The following is a 25,506-nucleotide window of genomic DNA, read 5'->3' on the forward strand; positions in this document are numbered from 1 at the left end:
AAATGTAAAAGAAACTCAATTTAGATTGTAGTTTAACGTTGAAGTAAATTGAGTCCACAATAATAAAGAATAATTCATCTACTACTAACTGATCTTTTTAAGTAATCTGCTTTAGCGAATTTTTTCAATTTCGTAATAAAAAATAATAATAATAAATAAAAAGATCTACATGATTCCTTTTTTCCTAGATAAAAAACTTTCATCAAAACTTTGATTAAAAACAAAACAAACAAAATAGTGAAAAAAGTTGTATTTTTAGAGAATTAAACGAATGGATTCAGTTTAACAGGACGTATATCCTTGTTGCAGGAAAAGTATATAAAATCAACCGGTCAACATCTGCTACCATCTCATCCCCAGTGATGAACTCCAACTCACCAACATTCTGATGGGAAGTTCCTGTAAGTTGGTTGTTAATGGCTTATCTATTTGGAATACTTAGTGGTATGAAAATGTGGCTCTATTCTTTAATTAAATAGTGATGAACATCCACTTCTTTGTCTCTTTTTCTTCAGCATTAATCTTTCTAAATCCATATATACTGTCCAAACATATAATAAGCGCATTACATAACTTCATGTTCATGTTATGTATTAAATCTTCTTTTTAAGGTGTGCACATAAGTATTATTAAAGCTTTCCTTCAAACTGCAGACATATGAATTCTTTTTATAGAATATCAAATGAATTTAAAGCTTAAATAACAATACCTCAGATTAAATTTTAAGGAAATTCAGCAAAAATGTTTACGCAATTTGTAGAAGCTCTCTCACAAATGAATTTAAGTTTTAAACATTCTTTCAGTATTAGATAAATAAATTTAAAAAAAATAGAGATCAATGAATTCTTGATGTGATAAGACACGTTTTCTTACAAATCATTTCTATAGAAATAGTCTCAATGGGTTTTCTTAATATAAACTATAAGTTAAATTTCATTTGAATCAATATTAAAACTGTTCTGATAGGACAGTTGTGTAAGAGATGATCGTCAATAACTGCACGAAAAAGCACAACGTTGAAAAGACACCCAATTTTGACAATTTTGTTCCCTTTTTCTATAAAAGATAAAATAACCAATTATCCTTGAATTATAGGGTATACCCTCGTTTAAAAGTGCAAATTTTTGATTTCAGAACTTAGATACTTTTACTTGTACCATAATACCACAATTTTTCCCATAATTAATAAACGCCAATACTTATAAAAACGTTTTGTTCCTTCTTAGTAACGCCATTCACTCTTTCATATTTTTGTCATCTTTCTGTAACCAAGCGTTACTTCTTTCTGCCTCTGAGCTACATCAATTCTGAACTTTCTTTACGCTACAAGCGTCATTGGTTTTATCTTGTTCTTAAAGTGAACCACATAAAGTTCTTTTTGTTCTTTTACCCTTTTTTATACTTCGCTTAATTCACAATATGCTTTGGTTAATTGTCTTGAACCATAATGTAGCTCTCTTTTTTTTGTCTTGTTTCAGGACATGCAAGAAATATTTAATTTTATTTAATGTATTGTAGATTTTTAAAGACCTTAGAGACTACTAATTTTAGATTCTTATGTTCTCTTACTTCTCTAGAGAAAGTATCGCAATTTGCAGATAATCTATTTTTAAAACATGTCTCAATTCATATAAATTCAGATAGAAATCTAAACGGTGGTTCTAATAGGAAATAGAAAAAAAGAAATTGAAGAAAGAGTACATTGGCAAAACAAGAAGGAGATTGTCTATTCCAATAAAGAGGATTTGCATTCAGCATCTCCGATGGTTTGTTTTGCAATTGGTCCTGTCGGCATCATTTCTTGTTTGTGTCTAGATTCTATATCTGAATGTACTTATCCCAAGAAATAGTACAAATGTTGCAAGCTCTCTTCTAGAATCAATGTGGAGATACTGGTTAGATAATAAAAGATTATGTAGAACAGTTCTTCAGAGTTGTAAGCAGTTCAGCAGAAATAAAATTACCATTTTTGATATTTTTCATTTGTTTTCTAAATTGAAACTTTATTAATGGATGCTAAAAAGCCCTATAAATATTTTAATCAATAAAATCAATCAACTCAATCATTAATTGCACACTATTCTACATCCAAAATTACTCCAAACATAATTATCAGTTTAATTTTCATTAAAAAAACTTTTTAATAAATTCTGTTTGGTAAATATTACCAATGTTTCCATATTTAAATCATGTTTGTTACATATTAGTTCAATGTTTCTGAACACCAAATACAGGAAGAAAAATCACTATGTTTACCTAAATCTCAATGAAAACCTGCTGATGTTAAGAATATTCATTTCTAAAAAATCATCTAACATAAAAATTTATCAACAAAACGTCCTTCATTCTGGATTCTGAAAGGTCAAAAAACGCAAAACCTTCACCTTTAAACAGAAGTCATTATATCAAATTTAACCATATTTCGGTTACTGGCGTCATAAAGGTCCATTATCTTTTAGAAGCTCTGGAAAAAAAGAGAAAGTCATTAAATTGCTTAAAATAAGACCACTCCACAATCTCTAATTAAAAACTAAAAAACACGCAATAATGAGAACACTTAGACCTCATTATTAAAATGTTATTTGAGAGTAAAAAGAATTTTATATTATACAAAATTGAATATTTTTATTGCATTTACTGTGTCGAGTAACAACAAAAGAATCTACTCTTAAAGGCTAATTTCATCGCGTAGAATAAAATGTTCAGGCAATCATATAAAATGCTAGATGATTTGTTAAAAATCTATTCTTGATTTTTTTTTAATTTCATATCAACCATCCCAAATTAATTTTTATTGTTTTGGGGTAGAGAAAACATTATGGTTTTCAACTAACAACTTGTGATCTGTTATTGCTGTAATTTAATGTCAATGTTCAACAAATAATGAAGTTAAACTGCTTAAAATTTACAAAATTATTAATTATGAAAATCGTACCGTAAATCCATTTCCACGTGACAGGGTAATTTTAAAAAAATCCCCCTTCTCTTCACGAAGTTTTTTCAATTTTGTTCGAATCACACTCTTAGTGGCCCAAGTGTAAGCAGTTTATATTTGCAGCCATAATTCAGAAAAAGAAAAAGGAGAAAGGAACAAAAAAAAAAGAAAAGTATCTTGATGATCCCCCTTGAAATAAACTACCCATAACCGAGGTTATTCTCCGATGGTGGGTTGTTGAGCAGTTGGGTGGGATCGTTGTGAAAATGAGCACAATAAATCATACGGAAGAGATGTACGAGAATTAGAAGAGAAAAAGAAAGAATGGTTGCAACTTTGTGAAAATAGATGTAACTTTAAGGCGGAGTTTAAGAACAGATGCTAGGATTTAAATCTGCTCTTTGAGGGCGTTGCTGATGGCAACCAGTTTTAATGATGTTGAGTGTTAGTTTCTAAAAATATGCACTTTACGTCAAGTGCTAATAATCCGCTATAAATTAAATGGTATCACTGTAATTATAATTAAATAATTAATTTTATAATCAATAAAATAATACTTAATCAGCAATTCTGAACATTGGTTAGGCCCTTCTATAGTTCATCTTTTCAAGCATTTGAATCTAATTTCCAAAGCAGAAGACCGTAGACCGCTAGTGAGCTTTGTGGTTTACATTGAGCGATTAGCACAAGAATGAAGTCGTTCAAAGCAAGAAAGGTCCAAAAAGGAGATATATCAAGATGGCTGGAGACCTGATTATTTCAATTGGTCGCTAAAAAGCGTAGAGGCCTTTGAAGAAGCAAAAAATACGATGAATCCTTTATGTCCATTAAGAATATAGAATTTTATAGCCTAGTATCGTCTGTTAGGTTTTATAGCTTAATATAGCAAAATATAATCTTTCCACTCTAGATGGAGGGTTCTCCTTTTTTAATAAGTCCGCCAGTTTAGTATCTGGTTCTATCCAGCTTCCTTCCCATTCTCTCAATATTTTAATAAAATTATTTCAACTCTTAGGAAAACCACTGTGGCAAACTTTTATTTCTACTTATATATATTTATATGACACCTGAATTTACAAATGACCGAACGCCCAAGACCTAACATTATGGCTGACTATCGTGATTATTTCCACATTTTTAAAATATATCTATATAAACATTTGGCTAGTGGTAGAATTATGTATCCAAGATTATGATTATGTGAGCAAGGGGACAATCTGAAATGCATGTAATAAACTTCCAGAGTTCACTTTATCTTACATCCCGAACTTGCAATTAAGTGAAACACGAGTGACCTTAATTGAAATTCTTGTCTTTCTTGTACACTACAAATCAGAATGTGGAACATTGATCCACACAAACGAAATAGAGTTAAGCCAAAAGCTATCAATATTTCCATCAAAAACAATGAAATGTTCTGACTTCAATACTCTTAAGGAAAAAATTATGTGCAGACTATTATTGTATACGAATGTTAAGGAATTGGAATTGGAATGTGCCAGAATTTAGGAGCATTAAGCTTCCATTTTGTACTAAGTGTAAACGTATAATGTATCCGAAGTAGCTATGATTTTTTTTTGTTATTTTTTTGAAAATCATATCAAAACTCCACAGCTTTCTTGCAACTGTCGGACAATAGTAGCTGGCATCAATCAATTTTCATGAGCACATTCTCAGAGAAATGAATCAAATAATATTTTCTATAATAGTAGCCATTTTAAATTAAAGAAACGCAAGTACAAGGAAAGTCTGGCAAAGAATAGTCTATGGTGGTTCTGTTAGTTGGAGAAGGGGAGCTTGCACGTACTACGCCAAGACAAGGGGATGGTCTTGCTCTAGATTCGACTTTTGAAGAAGATAAATCCACGTCTACAGTTTGCACCCAGGATTCTCTCACCCATAAGTCTAATTACATATAAAGGATATGAAGAGGTTCTGTCACTTGAAGATGCCACTGTAGACCCTCTGGGTTCTCGAATGTGTATGTGGGAACGTTAAGGCTGTAATTTTTTGTTCGAAATCGTTGGGTGGGATACACTCAGGGAGCTGAGATCGCTGAACAAGTAACTAGTCCACTTCCCGTTCACCTATGGGGTTGATTCCTTGCAAACTGCTAAGTTAATGCTATCTATCGGAAATCAATGAAATAAATCAATACACTAAGAGTACTACAGACCCAATCTATTGGCCATTTGGAGAAGCTAGCTAAAAGAACCTTAAGTGTAGAGTCCATTGACTGTATTTGGAATAGGTAGTTTCTAGTAGCCTCCTCTCGACCTTGCGTTATCAGCGGCTTGTAACTAGGTGTAATCTAGTACTTGTAATCTCTTTGAATGATTTCAGAAGCTTTTTTTTTTTTAATGTTTGTGAATCTGAAAGTTTCTTCGTAGTTCCAGGCAATAAAATAACTGTTTCGTAAAGGTAAGAGGTAAAAGCGTCTTTCATCATATCGTCGATTTCGGCATTTCTGTATTATTGTACATCGTTATTGGTCCGTACAATAAATCTTAGTTATTATCATAAATAACATTGTCGTTGGATAGTTTTCGGTAAATATTCTAAAGAGTTACATCCTTACTTTTCGTTAGAAACGTATTCGTTATTAGCATTGCTAATATTTATAGGCACCAACCCTAAATAAATGGTAGTTATCCATATATTTTTCTAATCTTTTCAATGATTTCTTAATATTCATATCTGTATTCAAGCAAACTGTTGTTCGAAAGTTAGCAATCTGTAGTACGAATGCATTTTTAAAAACGTTGAAACTGTTAAATTATGCTAAGTTTTAATTGTGTAATGCATGTTCATTTCCTTATCGTCTCATGCACCATGTCTCCAATCAGGCATATTTAATTGTTTATTTCTTAATCAATTCTGATCAGTTTGCTTGTAATCAGTACTTGTTTAATTCTAAGGCCCAAGACCTTATCGAACCTAGTACCACAAAAGATATGGGAATTGCACCTCGATCCCCTCGGCTACCATGGCGTTTTAAAAGGATAGTGTTACGGTTGGATTTTTACTTTCTCTTACATATTTTTTAACTGGTTAGTTGGTTGGTTATAAGTTTTAAAAAAGCTTCTTTTATTATTATTATTTTTATTTATTTTTGCTTTTCGCTGCCTCACATTTCGAAAAATGACCTGCATCCTGCTAAAGAATGACAAGGGAATTACCAATTCCGATTGATTTGCAAATGAAACAGTCCACCTATACTAGTAATAAATAATTTTCTGTTAGCTAATAGTAATGGCTGTTACATTACTTATAACAGTAACAGATAAGCTATATTCGAACGTGTCTGCATTTAACCAAAGGCACAAGCTGCAACAGAGAAACATCACATTTATGTTAATAGCAACCAATAAATATGTTCGCTAATGCGCTGTAAAAGATGAATAATGGTGCAGTTACTTCATTTATAATTCAATTTTCTGGTTATAATTTAGTTTCTGTTCATTAAGCACACAGTAACTGCTGCAAGAGTAAACCAGGGGTTCCTGTCAAATCAGACAACTCTTTCACGGATTGTATGAACAATTCTATCAGGTTCTTTAATATTGGAACTCTAATTTTCAAAATAATTTTACAAAATTTAAAAATGAAAAGAGTCAAAGCCCACTTCCTAAGAACTTTGAATAAATGTTGAAATAATGATTCCAATAGGTTGAAGGGAATACCCTTAAATTGTTTTCAACTTCACAAGCTCCTCATAATTCCGTGTTATTTAAGCATTACCTAAGCAGTTCAAACAAATCATAGTCGCAATAAAACAACGATACTTGCAATACTGAAAGTACCACCTTCATTAGAAAGATATCTGAGAAACAAGAAGCCTTGAATATACTTGAAATACTTTTTTCAAAAGTTGATGTTTGGTTTGCAAATATTAAAACACCAAATATGGATAAAACATAATAGAAAGATTTGTGTTTCATTTTGCAGAAACTACCTTCCGAGTATCAACATATCTAGCACTTTTTCGGGAAGGCCATTGGGAGAAAATAATATGGAGACTGTCACGAATTTCTTTGTCTTTTTCTTGGTTCAGAAAATTAGAAAACTAATGGATATTGAAATTTTACGCACAATCTACTTCGAATCGTTCCATCTACTTCTATCATATTAAGCAATTTTGTGGGGAGCTTCTACCTTTCCATACAGATAAGTTTTTATCCAGAAAAGTTATTCGGATAATAGCCAAAGCAGATAAGTTGGCTCACTGCCTACTAAAATACTTTGCCTGACATTGCCTTGGCTGTTTAATTCTGGAGAATGTGAATATGTTCTAGTAAACTGAGGTAGTTTTCTCAATGTGGTCAGCAAGAAATTTAATTGAATAGTTGGAATCATTTGAGATAGTTGGGGGACTTACGAGTCTATAAAAAAAAAAAATACATGTGGACTGATAGTTTTGCAATCTGAAGTTTTTGAAAATATTTAATGTCGATCGAAGTTGTTGAAAAGTCTAAAAATATAGGTAACTAAAAATCCACCTATCTAGTTAACATATACAAATGTTGTTTTCTTCTGATTATCACAGGAAGAAGAGGATTTGGAAAGCTACAGATATCCAGAATTTCGACATCAGACAGGACGGAAGACAATGGAGAGTTGGAGCTGTGGATCTCTATCAACAATGTGATCGCCAACATTTGCGAAGGATAAATAACCAAAAATCTGGTATGAATCACTAATAAACTTTCATTTACTTCCATTATAATTGAGAAATTCATTACAAACGTTTAGTTTTTCCAATTAAATGTGATAACACTTATTACCATCCATAGACATATTCTAATGTTAAGCCAGCCACTTGAAATAGAAACAATTATTTTTTAGAATTCAGAAACTTTTTAAAATAACATTACTGTTCTTTATTTTCCAAACATTGCGATTGTCGAAATTGAATTTTTCATTTGAATTCATATTTCGGGTTGCACTGAACAAAAAAAAAAAAATCTTAATACATTTTTTGTTTAAGTAAGTTAATAGGGAAAAACAAAAAAATCACTTCAAAATTTGAATAAGTTAGTGAGAGTAACGAGAATTTCTTACAAATGTTTTGGATATTACTGTAGAAAACTGAATAATTACAAGTAATGAAAAAATTGAAATCTGTTAGTAAATTCCATTAATATATGTAATTTCTTTAGTAATAATTTCTCTAGAAATAAAACGGGTGTACTCGTAACTGAAGATCAAAGTTAGTGAAATTAGCGTGACTTATAACATTCTAACAGCACGAGATATTGAAGTCTTAGGTCATTACGAGCAATCGAACGCCACTCAAGGCTGTATCGAGTTAGAAGAGAACATATCAAAATTAACAAACCTATGGCTATCTAAATTTATGACCTGAAGCTTCAAGACTGATTTCGGTCCATTGATTCATGCAGGCTTTTTATTTAATCGTTAAAAGATGTAAACATATTATAATTAGATCTATGAATAAACTTTTAAAAAAAGGTTAATAACGCCTTTTTCAAAAATGAATGAACGTTGCGAAGGGTGATATCACGAATTTTTATGAAGTGTGCTTAGTCTAGGCCGTCTTTAGGCCATATAATCGGCAGTTAGAATGTAATTGTAGAATCGAATCTAATACCACAATATTTAGCTTTTGATAGGGGAGGGATTAGCTTCGTGGTTAGCATAATGAATTCTCACGCGGAGATACCGGGATCGAATCCAGCTGCAAGCCTTTAGTTTATCTTTCAGACAGTGTTGCCTGCAACGAGAAATCATTCGGAGGCCAGAAAAAAGCGCCAATAACCTCAAAAGTTGATGCGCCGAAAAAAAATAAAATAAAGCCTTTGATCGTTACTAGCTCACATTTTAACAATTTATTTTCCAAAAAACTTATTCCTTAGACCCCAGTAAGTAGATACACGTCTCTAAGTTATGTTGAAGAAGTATATAGCGTCTTGAGTGTACAATATTCATTGTATGAGGGCAGAAAGGTTTCCATAGTGCACAAAAACTAGCAGTCTGAAAGGTCACGGACAGTGTGTGATGCATCTCTTAGTAGCATCAACAAAGGCAATTCTAAGTTCATTAACAATTGCTGATATTTCCGTCCCAGTGAAAAGGAATTTGCACAAAAAAAAAGTACAATGTGTTTCATGTTGCAATGCAATATCTACAAATAATGCCTTGCACTCGCCTAAAGAACACTAGTTTCATCAAAAGTTAAAAAAAGCTATCGTTTCTTTTTAAAATACTGATTATTCTTTAGTTATAACTTTTGATATTACAAAAGGTTTGCAACATTCCTTAGGCTCGATAGACCTTCGCAACTTTTTCTCAGACGCCTTTATTTAAACTCAACAATTTTTAGTATTCTACAAGACAGAAATAAACTTAGAAAAGTTATTAATAAAGAAAACTTAAAAGCAGTGAACCTATCTGAAATCGAAATGTGAAATGAAATCCTAGAGCATTGCCATAACTTATTACGTTACTATGTTATGAAAATTATTATCATCATTTATTTCCAAATTCATTTAAACTAAAATAGATATCAAGGTAATTTTTCTAAAGGGTTTAGGCATCAAAAGTGCAAGGAATGCAAGAATAATCATAGGGTCGGTTATCAAATAAGGGTTGCTTAAAATTTGAAGGACCTCAGCTGGTATATATACAAACAACTTAAAAAAAATCATATTTCAAGAAAAATGTTTTGTTCTAAATAAATATTAACGTCATTGATTAAGCTACGTATACAAAATATCGTTTTAGCTATTTCAGAGTAATTCTCTAAATCGTTGTAAATATCAATTGGCTGTTTATAAACTTGATAATCAAAACTAATTTTGGTATCTCTGTACGAAAAAAGCTGAAAGCTTTTTCGATTTATCGTCATTTTTCAGTATGGAGGTGAGAAAATTATTAACTCTGATTTTTTATTTACAATAAATAAAAAATTAATTCATATCCTTTAATACATAAATAGTATTATCGGCAATAACTTCAAGGTGAGCGGTAATAATTTAGAAACAAGAGAGGAATATATAATTTCTTTTGTGATCATATTAAATCATTTATAAACTGTTAGATCAATAATTTTAATAATTTCTTCGAACTAATTTCATTGAGGGACATTTTTTTTACCTATTCCTTCGCTATTTCTGTACTTATTGTTAGAGTTGGATAATTTAAAGTGAAATACTGAATAATTATAAAATAACGTTTATAATCATCATGTTATCTAAAAGATTAATATTAAAATTTCCTGGTAGCTATATAATTACGAAGATTATTATATTAAAGGTGCTGGATTGCGGAAAAGTTTAATTAATATCTTCTTTTTTCTAATTTTGAAAGCGTGCCAAGTAAAAGAAATACAGAAGTACTTCAGGTAATTTATTTGTAGGGTGTTTAATTCTTTTATTTAAATTTTTCTCATCTCTTCATTAGTGTTCTTTTTTTAAATTACTCTTTTTCACCCAAAAGAGGAAGTATTGAGTACATTTTAAATTTCAAAATTGAGCCTCCATAGGGAGGTTTTTTTTTAAATGTACCTTGTGAAAAAATTTAACATATACTGTAGATCCTACAATTTCTCCTCCTATAACTTCTACAGATTTTTAGAATCATTGCATATTTCTAACAAACATAAATCTCCAGTTAATAAAGGAGAGATAGAATAGACCTGATCATTGTGTTTAGTAACCTGTAAATTAGGACAGGGATGGAAGCTCATACTGAATTAATGAAATTTTTATAGCAAATAAAAACTAAAAAGATTTAGTGTACTTTTTATTGTATTTTATTGTCTTGTCCCATAGGTGCAGCTAGAAGAGTATCTAGGACTATAAATCTCGGCATGCAAGGACACATTTTGCAATTAGAGCAATTCACTTAACATCAATATGGTGAACATTTTTTTTCCCCGGAATTACTTATGTTTGGGGGCCACATTAATGCAATTCTTTAAAATTTTGCATTTAATGAGAAAGAAGTTCAGAGGTTAGTAAAAAAATAATGCTTGTTCTTTCTTCTTTAGATCATAAAAAAAGTAAAGTTCTAAGAATTTTACCATTGGTCAACCTAGATATTGTTGGAGAATGCTTTATTAATTCATTCATTTAAAGCTGATTCCATTTCGAATCGAAGAAATGAGATGGTTAAAACTGCCAATGAATTTCAAGCACTATGAGAAATTAATCTACCTTCCCTGGGGTGAAAAATGCTTTTCTTATTGGTGCACAAAAAATAAAGTGATAATAATACTGAGAACCCACCTATTTAATGGTAGAACTCCTCATTAATTACAGGTGATCTCATGCGTGACTTTTTTAAAAATCTGGTCACGTACTTAATGAAAATTCTTCATTTTTTCCCACCTGATTAATTCTTGATTTTCAAACCATTCTCACAGCTATAAAGTCAAAAAAGACGGTTTTTTTTTCTTGACCAAATTTTTCTTAAAACATTTTCTGAGTGATAAATTTGTTCTGTTCATTCACCAATTATTTAAAAAATATTTGTAAAATGTCATAATGTTTTTATGAGGTTGAATTTGTAAGTCACTTCTGTTACTAACTCTGAAGGAGACACAGCTCCAGCTAACTGTCTACCATATTCTGTGATTAAATTCCCTTAATTATTTAACGGTTACATCCCAAAGGATTGCAAACATTGAATTCCCATTGGTTGAGCATGCTTTGTCTAATATAGGTAACAAAATAGATAAATTATGTAGCTAGTAGCATCGGTTAAGAGGGAATCCAGTTTTAAAAAAGTTTTAATGGATTTTTGACGAAAGTATTTATAGGGGTGTACGAGGGTCGTTTGAAAAGTCCGTGCAAAAATAAAAACTACTTAATTTTTTGGGGGTAAACCTTTTTTATTTTTCAACATAGTCTCCTTTTAGGCTTATACACTTCGTCCAACGCTGCTCTAGTTTGTTGATCCCTTCCGAATTATAGGATTTGTCCAAGTCTGAAAAATAGCCATTCGTTTCTGCAATCACCTCCTCGTTTGAATAAAATCTTTTTCCCGCCAGCCATTTCTTCATATTGGGAAACAAATAGTAGTCCGAGGGAGCCAAGTCTGGAGAATAGGGGGGATGTGAAACGAGTTGGAACCCTATTTCCATTAATTTTGCGACCACAACTGCTGAGGTGTGAGCTGGTGCGTTGTCGTGATGGAAAAGGACTTTTTTGTGGGCCAATCGTGGGCGTTTTTCTTGCAGCTCGGTTTTCAAACGGTCCAATAACGATGAATAATATGCACCTGTAATAGTTTTACCCTTTTCCTGATAGTCGATGAGGATTATTCTTGCGAATCCCAAAAGACAGTCGCCATAATCTTTCCGGCCGAAGGAACGGTCTTCGCCTTTTTTGGCGCAGATTCCCCCTTGGTAACCCATTGTTTAGATTGTTCTTTGGTCTCAGGAGTGTAGTGATGTATCCATGTTTCATCCACAGTGACGAAACGACGCTTAAAGTCCTGCGGATTCTTCTGGAACAGCTGCAAACCGTCCTTGCAACACTTCACACGATTTCGTTTTTGGTCAAGCGTGAGCAATCGCGGCACCCATCTTGCGGATAGCTTTGTCATGTCCAAATGTTGATGCAAAATATTATGTACCCGTTCATTCGAGATGCCCACAGCACTAGCAATCTCACGCACCTTCACTCTTCTGTCATCAATCACCATATCATGGATTTTATCAATGATTTCTGGAGTAGTAACCTCAACAGGGCGTCCAGAACGTTCAGCGTCACTTGTGCCCATATGGCCACTCCGAAAATGTTGAAACCACTTATAAACTGTTCTAATCGAAGGTGCAGAGTCACCATAATGTTTATCAAGCTTCTCTTTAGTCTCCTGAGGCGTTTTGCCTTTCATAAAGTAGTGTTTAATCAACACACAAAATTCTTTTTCGTCCATTTTTTGAAAATCACTCGACTTCCTCGATTCAAACGAATGCCAAACACGAAGAAATAGACCGATCTGGCTGAAACTTGGTGTTTGTTCTTCCAAGAGATGCTACTAACTAAACATAACCTCGATACGCGCCAGTGGTGCTACCTCTCTGACTTTGCACGGACTTTTCAAACGACCCTCGTAAATGTGTACAAAGCATAATTTACAATAACAAAAATTATTATTATTGTTGTTGTTTTTGTATTAGATTTTAGTGACCGTAAGATATTTATATTAAGGATTTAATTTAGCGAGAAATCGGTCCAGAACAAAAAACAACTCCATGTTTTTGAATCCTTAATATAATTATTATTGTTGGTGCTACTATCATGTACCTGGGCCTCAATCAAGAGAGACTGCCTCTAACTTCGGCTTTTTTTTGTCCGCCATCTTCTGATTGCTCTCTGCGTCATCCAACCATCTTATTCTGGGATTACGTTTAGTGCGCCCTCGGGTGCCCAAATAAAACTTTCCTTGGTACTCGATGATGAAGCATTCATTCAACAAGAAGATAATAAAATTAGATATTTTTCTTACAGGATTATTGAAGTATGGTTTTCATTCATGTTCTCGAGCTAAGAAAAAACATCGCAAGCGTTTCCAATTTCAAAATAGGGGTTTACAACAGAAATGTGCCTTCCGTAACAATTACATACATGTATTTGCGCATGGTCGTGTGGTAAGTTTTTTTCAATATCGAAGTTATGTTCGTGAGTATGAGAAGAGAGTGTGCGTATGAGTGAAGCGAATTAGAGAGAGAGAGAGAGAGGGAATTTCTTTAAAACAAAGTAGCAGAAAACTAATTGGCTGCTGGTGTGAATTATCTACATAAATAGTAAGGATCTCTGTTCATTCCTGCTAATTTATTTGAGGAAAACAAATCATTTGAAAAGTTAAGTTTTTTCATATTTAATTACAGTAAGAGAAAGTTTTGTATTTGTTTCACATCAAACTTTTGTTTTGCTTGAATAATTATTATTCAAGTATAATCACGTCTTCGATTCTCGTGGGAAGTCATGTGATGCTCCCGTCACTTTTGAAATAGCAACTTTAGAGGAACCAAAAATCCGTTCAAATCGCTGAATTATTTCTCTTGAAACAACGAAGCTAGAGGTAAAATCGTGCATTTGTTAAACGTAATGCATTAAACGAAAGCTTATTTGATGTTTCTCCCAATTCTCCAAAATACCAATGTTTAAAATAAAAACAACCGAAAGGTATTTTAAGTACATTTATATAATTTCTAACAAAACTTCCTTTTTAATAAGTATGATTTAGATTACCGAAGCTGTTTTTTGTGCACTGTTATTGCCCTCGTTTTAATTTACATGAAATTTTGGATTTCGTAGTTTAAAAACAATATAAATGGATTGTTGCACTTCTTGACATGATTCTTACAAAATAAAAACCTTCCTATTAAGGTTATTGCCTCACCGTAAATTTGTTTTCTGGATTTATTTATATTAATTGAATAGCCCAAACTCCTCTAAACTTGTTCGTTTGAGTAATGAATTTACCAATTTTATAAACCAATAGAAATCCAACTTGTTAGATTTTTTTTAATTTAGAAAAAAAAAAACATCTTTTGTGGAAACTTAAAAATGCTTAAAGAGCAACACTCTAAAAACCCAATACTTATTAAATATTATAACTAAGACTACTCTCATAGAACCGTACATTACAGTTAGATAGATAGATAAGACTAGGGCGGCCTCAAGGCCTACGCCACTGCGACCCCTTTGGATCTATTGTGGCTCCCCTCACTCTAAAGCTCACCCTCAGATCTGTCCTTTTAATCAGACTCTTAATGCTGGAGAGCGACTCTTGGGTAAAGCTCACAGACCTTGGTTTTTCCTCCCTACATTACAGTTAAATAAGGGTACTTTTTAAGGAAAACATCATACCTTCCCAAAGAACCGTTTTAAAATGAATTTTCCTAAAATAACTGGTAAAATATTATGTGAGTGTATGAAGTTCACACAAAATAGTAATAGCCGTTCAGAAGGAAATCTCAAAAGAATAAAAATGGTGTTTCCTGGTTGAGAAATTGCCATCAAAATCCTAATTTGTGCAACCATTCATAACGGTATACAATACTATTCTGGACAGTACTATACTACTTTTAAACGAAGCCAAAACTAACTAACATGTATGTAATTAGTCAGCCAAGTAGTTTGGTACAACTTCTTGAATACAAGACCAAATACCATTTTGTGAAGGAACATTTGTTTTAATAATCGTATTCTGAAAAAACCAATAAAAAAGGTTTCATTGGTTGTATTATTTCATAAATAATATATTGAATAACTTGGTAATGTTTAAAAAATTAAAAATAAACTTGTTTTACGTTTAGGCTGGCGATAGAGGCTCATCTAATTGCAGAAGAAAAAAAAATTTAAAATAAGAACTAAGTATTGGCAAACAAAGGGTGGATTTTTGCTGTTTCCAAATCTTTATGGATTGTCATTAGAATAAAGAACATCAATTTCAGTACTACCAGCATCACTGCTCGTTTTATGTTTCTCATTACCAAGTGTAGTGAAGATATCATCCATGACAAACGGGTACATGCCGGAAGACATAAGCTATTCATCCACCTTCCTGACGGGTTTACTACCGCCCTCCACCAGCAGCTCACCTAGGTGTAAACACTGCTGACTAGAGTAATCGCACCCTGTTATGACTAGGAAGTTCGCTATAACCTCTCTGTTGAGATATCTGTTTTGCAAGAATGGCTTTCTCTCATAAACTATCTCACCGCTCATTGAAACCATTCTCTCAGTTCTCTTAATCAACCGTTTCGCTATTAATAAAACCATTCGCCGTCATTTCACATTGCTACTTTGTCGAATACTTTTCATAAATGGTAATCTTATTAATTAAGCTTGATTGTGTAACAGATTGCCAATATAGGCTAGCTAGTGTTCTTTAGTTATTGATTCTTTTGTCTACCATAAATCATTTCTAGTCTAAGTATTTTTACATTTACAATCTCTGACGTGTTCATCTTTCTATACCACTGTATATTTCCGTACATTTCCACGATACTTGCAGAACAAAAAAATAAATAGTTAATAAAAAATAAATTTAAAAAGCGGTCGGCTATTTCAAATAGATACCTGAAAGTTGATTCTTCATTATTTTTAAAGTTGTTTCAAGTTGATTACAACATTGATTAAAGCATTATTTTATGGAAGTAGCGGTAGTTATCATCAAGCTTTAGCAGCATATAATTTAAACATATTTGAAAATAATTGACATGCGAATAAATATTGTGAAGTTGTTATAAGCATAGAATTCTTAAACTTAAATTCTTAGTAGAAGGCTTACCATTATCATATGACCCGTTTTTAAGGTAGAAACCTTGGGTCTTGCTCAGTACATCGTTTGGTCCCGGTTATTTGACAAAAATCGAGAATTGCCAAATATATACGATAAATGTTTTAGGCAAAATTCGGTATAGTATAAATTATAGAATACATTTTAAACCTTCCAGTCTCATTTGCACTCTCTGAAAAGATATTCTTAATAAATATGGTCTCAAGAATGAGGTAGAATGGCTGAATTAATGGTGAATGCAAACGCCACTGTGAACTAAGTTTTAAATTCATTGATTCAATTAAGAATATTTTTAAAAAGCCCTTGCATGTTATGGTAAATATCAGTTGACTGTCCAGTTGAGTATTTTCCCCCTTAGACGATTGTTTCTGCCTTGAAAAATACAAAATAATGCAAAGCAAATGCGTTCATTTAAAGTTATCACAGGATGTTTATTTACAAGTACATCCAGCTAGTTTAGGTTTTTATCCAGTCCATTTGGTAACTAGGTAGTCTAGAAGTGTGTGTATTGTTTCTAAAGTATTTTATTGTACATACTTCCAGACTCCAGTGGATTTGTTCATTCCGTACGGACCAAGGTGCAACCTCATAAGGGCAGCTCTCTTTATTTTGGAAGACTTGCTGCTTATTCATTGAAGTCTTTCTAGCACGGAACAAGAGTATATCATTTCAAGAAGAGATGTATACCGTAGTCAAGAGCAATGAGGTATCAAAGGTGTCCGTCGGTTAAACAGAGGAAAGAGCTTTGGAAGACTAACCAAACGGTAAGACTTGTCTTAATTTTAGTATAATAATGTGTGAAGTCAAGGTTATTTTCACGTTAAGGGATTAAGAGCAACTAAAAGATATGACTGCAGTTGCTTTTTAGTAACTAAACCGCTATTTGGCATTTAAATTATACTAGGTGCCACTTTCTGACTCGAACAATCTCTCAAAATTGTCCCGGCTTGAGAAACAAAATTGTGTCTACTTAGTAATATCTTAGCAACTAATGAACATAACATTACAAAATATTATTTCATAAAAGCTGGAAACTGAAAGAGTTAAAAGTAGCAGTAATTGTGATAAAGATTGAAGAAAGGCTGAAGTGAAATAAAGATGTGTTGTTCCATTTAGTTAAAAAAAGAAATTAAAAAAAGAACAGAAAAGTGGATTCAGTATGTAATATTTTCTTACGCTAATGAACAGATGAGGCCCATTAATATTTGTGTGGTAGTGTCGCAAATATATATCTCCTGAAATATTACAAATTAATTAAAAACAATCGTAGTATAAAAAAAAAATACATTATTTATCAGTAAAATAATCATAAACAGATTCTGCACAAATAATTTTGTTTGCAAAAAAGTATCTTTACTAAGGCAAGAGCTTGGTTCATTGTTTAGAGCAGCGTTTCCCAAACATTTTTGACCGCGGCCCGGTACGAGATTTTAAATTTTTTCGCGACCCACCTTATAAAAAAACATTTATTTACAAAACAAATTATATTTTTTAATAAAAATCAAAATTCAAGTTTTTTGTTTATTTCATACACAAAAATTGCAAAATAATTATATAACAAAAACATAAGTAATTAAAGACAATCCATTATCTTCATTTTGTTTTACATATTTTGACCTTAGTGCGAAGGATGATGTTTTTCATCACATAGTAATTTCAAATTACGACTTAATGATGTTAATTTTATTCTCAAATTAGGTTCGACATCCAATCTGTTTCGATACTTATTTTTTAAGTACACCCTGGCAGAGAACGCAGTTTCACACGTATAAGTGGTGATAAAAGGCATTAAAAATTGTATCGCTTTTTCGCTTACGCTTGGATATTCCTTTTGGCAGCGCAACCAAAAATTAATTAGTGGTACAGTTTCAAACACTTTTTTAAGATCGGTGTCGCATGAAATTTCAATTAAATTATCAACTTCTTGTTCACTAAGATTAAGCATTTCTTCCTTTTCAATATCGACAGAAGGCACTGAATGACGAATCGAAATCAGCCAATCAGAGCATCCGAATTTAAACGGTCCGGTAGGAAACGGTGATAAAGGGTTGCCACCTGCAGTACTTGAAAAAGTTTCGAAAAATATTAAATTTAGAGCAAAATGTGATAGATTTTTTTGGGTTTTTACAATTTTTGCCACGATCCAGCTGAATTTTTCTGCGACCCTGTGCCGGGTCGCGACCCACACTTTGGGAAACGCTGGTTTAGAGCATTGGATTCTCATCCTTAGACTCCGATTGGATCCAACTTCTAGCCTATGGATTTTCTTTGAGGTTGTTTTTGAATAAAAAAGATTTGGAGAACCATCATAACAGAGAATTCAGAGATCTTTGAATCTCTGTTGAATAGCTTTTGGACACATATGGGCTATAATATTATCGACAATAGCTTGACAGAACATGTACCTATAGTTAGTGATCAGTGATCACAAATCTAAACCTTGATGATTAAGTAAATACAATTTGAAACGGTGTTGAGAGTTCTTATTTCTAAACTGCCAAAATTTAAGATTCTTCACAGATAATTTATTGAAGGACTGGTCAAGAACCTGGTACCATCTTTAGATTTTTCTCTTCCTAGGAGCCCCTTTAGGCTCATTGTGTGATGAAAGTGTTGTAGGTAACGAGAAAACGCTACGATAGGTCGACCTTGTACTGAATGAGGCACCTATTTAAGCTTAAATAAATAAATTTAAAAAATAAAAGATACTTTCTTTGTATAGAACAAACAAATTATACAAAGCACAATGAAACATTGTGCATTTAAACAAAATATATGGAACCCTTCGTAATGATCTGTTGAAAATAATAAATTTTAGAAGAACAATGTTAATATCATTATTTATCTTCCACTTAATCGTAGCTGTAAAGTATTCTGAAAAATATGAGATAGCTGAAAAATATAAAGCAGATAAAAAAAAATATATAACCTCTTTATATGTATTAGTATCATTATTTTTAAAAGAATATTTGAAACAATAGCAATCCATTTGATTGATTGAATACGTGAGAACTGATGGCATCTTTTTTTATTCAATATGTCGCTTTCCAGATAAATAGAACTGGTCTTGAAATGTTTATTTTTATTTTGTTTTCACTCACATTAGCTAACATACTTACTTATTAAAACTCACTTGTTAATTCAGTTATTTACGGATGAATAAACAAAAACCCATTCACTAATGAAAAAGGCTCATATCTTGTGTAAACGAATTAATGCAATTACTGTACAAGAATTTGTTTACTTTTATAACCGCCTAATGCAGTTAACTGCTTATAACTGTTATTACAATAATAAATTATTATTAAGTATGGTCTGTTTTTCTTTTTAAATGATTTATATATTTACAAAAGAATTAGTTTCATGTTGTTAAAGGTACTTTTGCAGACATTTAGTTCAGCGATCCAGAACAGAATTCTCCACAGCTTTTACTGAATGAAAATTAAGTTATATTAAAATAATATTTAAAAAGAACAAAAGATAATTGAGAACTTCAACTTTGAAATTAAATCTAAACTCGAAGATGCAGACAATAATCTGAAATGACAACAAGTACCTAGAATGCAATCCTTAGAAGAGTAGGTGAACGCAAGATCTGTGCCAGAAAAGCAATGAATGCTCCTAAGGAATACAAGCTTCTTCAAGAAAGGCAAAACCAATCATAATATATCCTGAACTACGTCCGGTGATGATTTATGGTTTTAAAACCTGGGCCATAACCACGCCGAATAAGGTGAAACATGCTGCACAACTGGGAGGGGAATGTCTTGAGAAAATATAAAATATATGGCCCCTATATTGGAAGGAGACTATTTCCAAATAAGAAGAAACAGAAGTTTTTGAATGATTTATGCAGGGAAGTGATTAAACTGGGCCACTATAAAGGGAGATCGAAGGAAAATTAGCTGTGAAAGATAGATAAGGCTGGTAATATTTGCTGTTGGAAGACAATAGCGTGTCATGTGTAGCCTAAGAAAGGAAAAAATAAATTAAAACACTTTCATCTTTTAAAATAAAAAAATACAATATAATCAAACAAATAGCACAAGTTATGTTCGAACTAAACATCTAGCAACAAGCAATGCCTCTGTGGATCAGAAGATGTTGGTTTTAGGTTACATGGTTTGATATTCAAAGCTACAAATATTGCCTATTTCTTAATTTATCTCATTTCTTCTATTCTAATAGGTCGCAGTTAACCTGCGTCATTTGAAATTGGTTTATGAAGATTGAATACAAAATTAGACTTAACCTAATAAAATGATGTCTAAAAACAGATGAATAATCTAAACCAGTTTGAATAAATACTGCAAACAAAAAACTTTTTATAAAGTAGCCGTACTGAGAGGGGAAATCTAATTAAGAATTTTTTTTGAGAAGCAATAACAGTTTGTTACCTGGCAACAGAGGCAGGGGGAATTAATAATTAAGAATTGACCCTTCATATTTCAATGAAAGTATAGGATCTCTTCAATCTACCATTGATGAGGCTATAAATGGTCTTGTAAAGTTCCTATCCAGAAGCTGGACATATCTTCCTCTTTATTTCACTTCAAATAATTGTAGTTTGCCAGACAGGCGAATCATTTTTCTATTAAACATCCAGATAGACAAGACCAATAAATTTTATGAGTATAACCTCTGTGTTCTTGTTGTTCCTCTCCAAATTAGGTAATTGCTAGCAATCATTTTTATTGATCTCTGTTATTAGTGTTTTTAACCGATTATTGCCTCTATATAAGGTAATAAAATATATATTTAACCAAATATTGACGCTAATAAATATAAATATGCTGGTATGCAGATATTTAGAGCAACTCAATTTATGTTTAAGAAGGTAATAAAATCTCATTTCATTAGTACTGTTATCATAAACAAGTTCTAATTGAAAAATTGTTATATCGCGTGACAGGAAACGATTAAGGATCTAGGTAAAATTAAAATTCATAATTGATAACGTAACTGCAATAAAAGTCTGTATGGTTAGCAGAGAGAGAGAGAATGAGAAAAAAAAGCAATCAATGCTTATTAATTTCATCTAATTTAATGAGTTTTGTTTGGTTAATTTATTGCTGCTTCCTTAGATATTGTTAGATGATAGAGGGACTGCAGGTGCATCCTCTAAAGTTTAGGTATCTGTGGCAAAACTAAAGTAGTGAAGCTCTTACTTGTACCATTTTTTACAATTTTCCTCTTTCTTGGTTTATCAAAATGTATTTATTGGATTTTAGGCATCTTAGATAATTGGCGACCCGGAATCTTCTTAAAGAACAGCCGGCCAGCATCTGGACCGGTATTTTTTCGAAAATACTTGGACAGTGCATTGTAAGAGACTCCTATGAAGTATGGTTGTAAGGGATTTTAAGGGAAATGATGTTCATCTCTGGAATCCTCCACGGTAACTATTCCTTGCTTTACATTATTATATTTTACTAATATCAGTTTTATTACAAATTTCACTTCCAATTATTTATATTTGGAAAAATCTATTTTGCTTAAACCTCTTTTAAAAAACAACTTAATCCTTTTATAATTTACAGTTTAAATTAAGTCGTACTTTTATTTTAAAAGCAATTATTGGTTAAATAATAAATAAACCTAAAAATTAATATTTTCTAAAATTAAATTTTTTCAATGTGAACACTGCTTGAGTCCCTGCTGCTAAGATCGCCCTTGCCTTAATAGCCAGGCAACATCTGAAACCAAGCTGGCCAGATTAAATAACTAAATTAGATTAGATTAGACTGAAGTTTTTATCCCTGTAACACAGCTTTTTCAGAGTAGTGTATTTCTCCGTGTACACGATTTTGCCAACAGCAATTTTTGCGTACAATCTCTACTTATCTAGAGATAATTGTATTGATGTGTTTAATAATTGCAAATTTGAATCTGAATAGATTTAAGGTTTAAAAATAAAAGTTGTTGAAATACTGCAATTCATCGCAGTTCATTTCAAATCACTATATCAGTTTCTAGATCCCAAAGTTCTTTTTAAAAACAAATTCTAATTAGTTCTTTAAAAAAGAGGTTTTAAGTTAATTTAGTCTAAATATTTTAGTAGAAATGAATGTTTTTATTAATAAAACTTGAGTGGACCCGTGTCAGACACAGAAATCACGTAGAATTATTCGTTACAGTTTTAGTAAATTGCAGAAACGTTTGAAAGAGTGAACTGCCAAATACAAGAAAAACGATTTTCGAAGCTTTTTTTATATATCTATTAATTAATTTAGACTATTCTTCATCCTTGGCCACGCCCTTCGGTCACTTCCATTTGATGTCATCAACTAAATTTGTTGAATTATTTCATATTTTCCACTCTTGGATTCATTGTGTAGCAGGTAAACTCTAGAAAATTATTATCGATTTTGGCTTCCCTTATGTTTTCTTCTCCTAGGAGTCTCTCATAACTCGTAGTCCAGTGAGTATACTATCTCATTGTGCATTGAGTAATTGGAAAACACTGGAAAACGTCCGTAACGAGAGATCACTGTCCAGTAGTCAGTAGTATGCTCAGTAGTATGCTGGGTTAATAACTTTTAATTAACTTATTTGATGTTTATATCTTTTTATTTTGTTCAATAGTTCAGGTTTAAATTCATGATCAAGTACCTGATGTATTTATTAGAACTGTAATTAATCCCAGATTAGTCGGAAGAGCCCTTTATTTTATAATTCTTTTCAATAATAAACTTTGTGGTAGAGCCTCGCCCTTCTAACAGGGCTGTAGTACTTCCCAGTTTTTACAGAACAGCATGAAAAGACAGGTACGAAACTAAAGAAAAGTCGACTATAACCTTGAACATATAATTGGAGCCTATGAATGCAAATCTATAGCCAATCTTAAGCGCTTTTTTCCCACGATTCTTTGTCATCTGAAAGTACATCACATACGTGATCTTATATCTTCTAATCTTCTTAGTAGATACTAAGAGTTCAGTAAGACCATCTCGCTTAAAATGATAGTATTATAGCACTCAGAATGCGTAGGGAACGGAGTATTCGAGATATCTGTTTATATTATCTTCATAACATTTGCATATTATAACTAGAAAGTAACTTTTTGATCAATGTTTCAATTCGAGTACTTTGTAAACTTTTAACCGTTTATAATTTAATACGTGATATTTACTTGATACAATTTTTAACATATTTCATAATGCACGATATAGTCATCACAAAAAACTATTAGACAACAGATCAAGACTATCACGGTAGAACAATTACTCTTACACTATACTTAAATCAATGAGGAACTAGGAGTGGAACAGTGATGTTCTGCCTGCAAAAATTCCAAACCTTACAATCTAAAATATCCTCTGAACAATTTTGAACGCTCCCTTCTATGTATCGAACCATAAAAAATATACCACAACCTAAAATGTAATCTATATTCGCTTCAAAAAATTCCACAGCATCCTATCTGCTTATCTGCACAATATAAGCTCTTATTCCGTCATCTCTCTTCCCGAACTATTCTCCTAGATTTTTGAAACATCATTGGCCTCGTGATGTGTACCTAAGTATAGCCTACCCTAGTATATGGGGTTTAAAGTTATTTAAATCTTTTATGCGCAGTGCTGCCACTGGATAGTTTCTCCCTTTGCTATTATGTTCTGCAGCAAAATGTGTTACTTGTGGCAAAATCATGCCGCTAAAATAATAGCCATAGTTATATTAATAATGAAATTCTCATTATAATTAAATGAAAAGTAAATATTCAACTTTTCAGAAGTATACTCTCGACTTGGTTGAGCGCACATTCGTTCACAAGATTCTGTCATGAGCACATCTCCAATTGTTTTACTAACTAGACAAAACGGTTTTATCTTTTTCAGAAAGTTTTGCTGCGACAGATGACACTGGAAGAACGTGGAGAATTCTTTAAAAGCCGCCAAATGAAAAATATACTGCTTAGAGTTGTCAAAATTCTAAAGAAAAGAGATTATCATAAAAGAAAATGTAAGTTACGGTAACTTCCATAATTAAATAAATGAACTTAATGTACAACAACATTTACACCAAACAAATGTTCATCTTCAAAGATTAATCTCAATTTCTCCTAAGATGAATCGAATTATCCACTTGAAGAGTTATTGGCGTGGCTACACGAAACAGTACCTTACCACACTACGGCTCTTACATTGTCACCCTTTTGCAGAAATTGGAGTCTACGATTAAATCTGCTTCTAAGGAGATGATTGACTGCATTTTTGGGATCCATTTCATTCCTCTCTTTGCCTTTTTGCTCTTACTGTATCACTTAAAAAAAAAGTAATAATTTTAAATGATTTTTATGAGAATGATTTCGACTTGAGCTTAGAAGGAGACCTTGACTGGAAGTCAGAAAAAAAAACAATGTTACAGAAAAATGAATTTTTATATTTACTGAAAGAAACAGATAACGTAACTCTCAGTTTCTTTTAATTAAAAGCGGGGAGGGAAGGGATTAGCTATGAGGTTAGCATACTGGACTCCCATGCGGAGGTCCCGGGTTCGAATCCAGCAGCTGACCTTTAGATTTTCTCTTCCTAGGAGCTTCTTACAGCTCACTGTCCGGTGATGGACAGTGTTGTCTGTAACGAGAAAACACTGTCCGGAGGCCGGCAGTGCACTGGAAAAAGCTCCGGGCGCTAATAACCTCAGCTGTTGATGCGAAAAAAAAAAAGAAAAAGAGAATTACAAGCGGGAGGAGAGAACAGTGAAAGCGGAATTTTCCACAAAAGGAGTTTAATGAAAACATCCAAGAAACAGCCTCATTAAGTCCAGTGATAATCCTTTACTACTCCAAACATAATGTAACATGAGTTTAAGATGAAATTGAAGGGGTAGTTACGATTGCATTCTGTAAACATAAAGGGCTACTGGCTACTGTATGCAGTCCCTTATTGATAAAACTTCTGCATGTTAATAACCAAATCTAAATTAATTCCTTAACAGAGTTACTTTAGAGTTTTAAATATGCTAGACAATATTCATTTACCAAGCAAAACATTGATAGTATTCAGTAGTTATTCTCAAGTAGTCTGAATAGCCATTCTTGTCTTAAATTACTCGCTACCAGCTGACAACTGTATATAGTGACATTACAACTTTATATAAGACATTTCAGTAGTAAATATGACATTACAAAGGTATGATAACTGTCATGCAGTTAGTTATGAACGAACGTTTCTAAAAAATGAAATTTTATCATCATTGCAATTTCATTCAAGTAAATGAAAAGTGTTCAATTAAATTGGAAATCTCATTTTAAATCTACTTAATAATAACTTATCTTCTGTGTCCAAATT

General features: G+C 32.2%; 1 protein-coding gene across 8 annotated transcripts in view; it reads right to left on the reverse strand.

Moving 5' to 3' along the window:
• Slob (Slowpoke binding protein) overlaps positions 1-25,506 on the reverse strand; it is a 160,250-nt gene that overhangs the window by 84,444 nt on the left and 50,300 nt on the right. Inside the window, exon 2 of one of the 8 annotated variants that reach the window (XM_074135226.1) lies at positions 17,390-17,448. The exons of the other annotated variants lie outside the window; for them this stretch is intronic. Within the exon in view, the coding sequence (XP_073991327.1) occupies positions 17,390-17,412 (23 nt within the window). The 5' untranslated portion in view covers positions 17,413-17,448. The remainder of the gene's footprint in view (positions 1-17,389; positions 17,449-25,506) is intronic. 8 annotated transcript variants of the gene reach the window in all.

This window comes from Rhodnius prolixus, unplaced genomic scaffold (genome assembly GCF_049639745.1).
Source record: "Rhodnius prolixus isolate KJV_2025 unplaced genomic scaffold, Rpr scaffold_5, whole genome shotgun sequence".
Lineage (NCBI taxonomy): Eukaryota > Metazoa > Arthropoda > Insecta > Hemiptera > Reduviidae > Rhodnius > Rhodnius prolixus.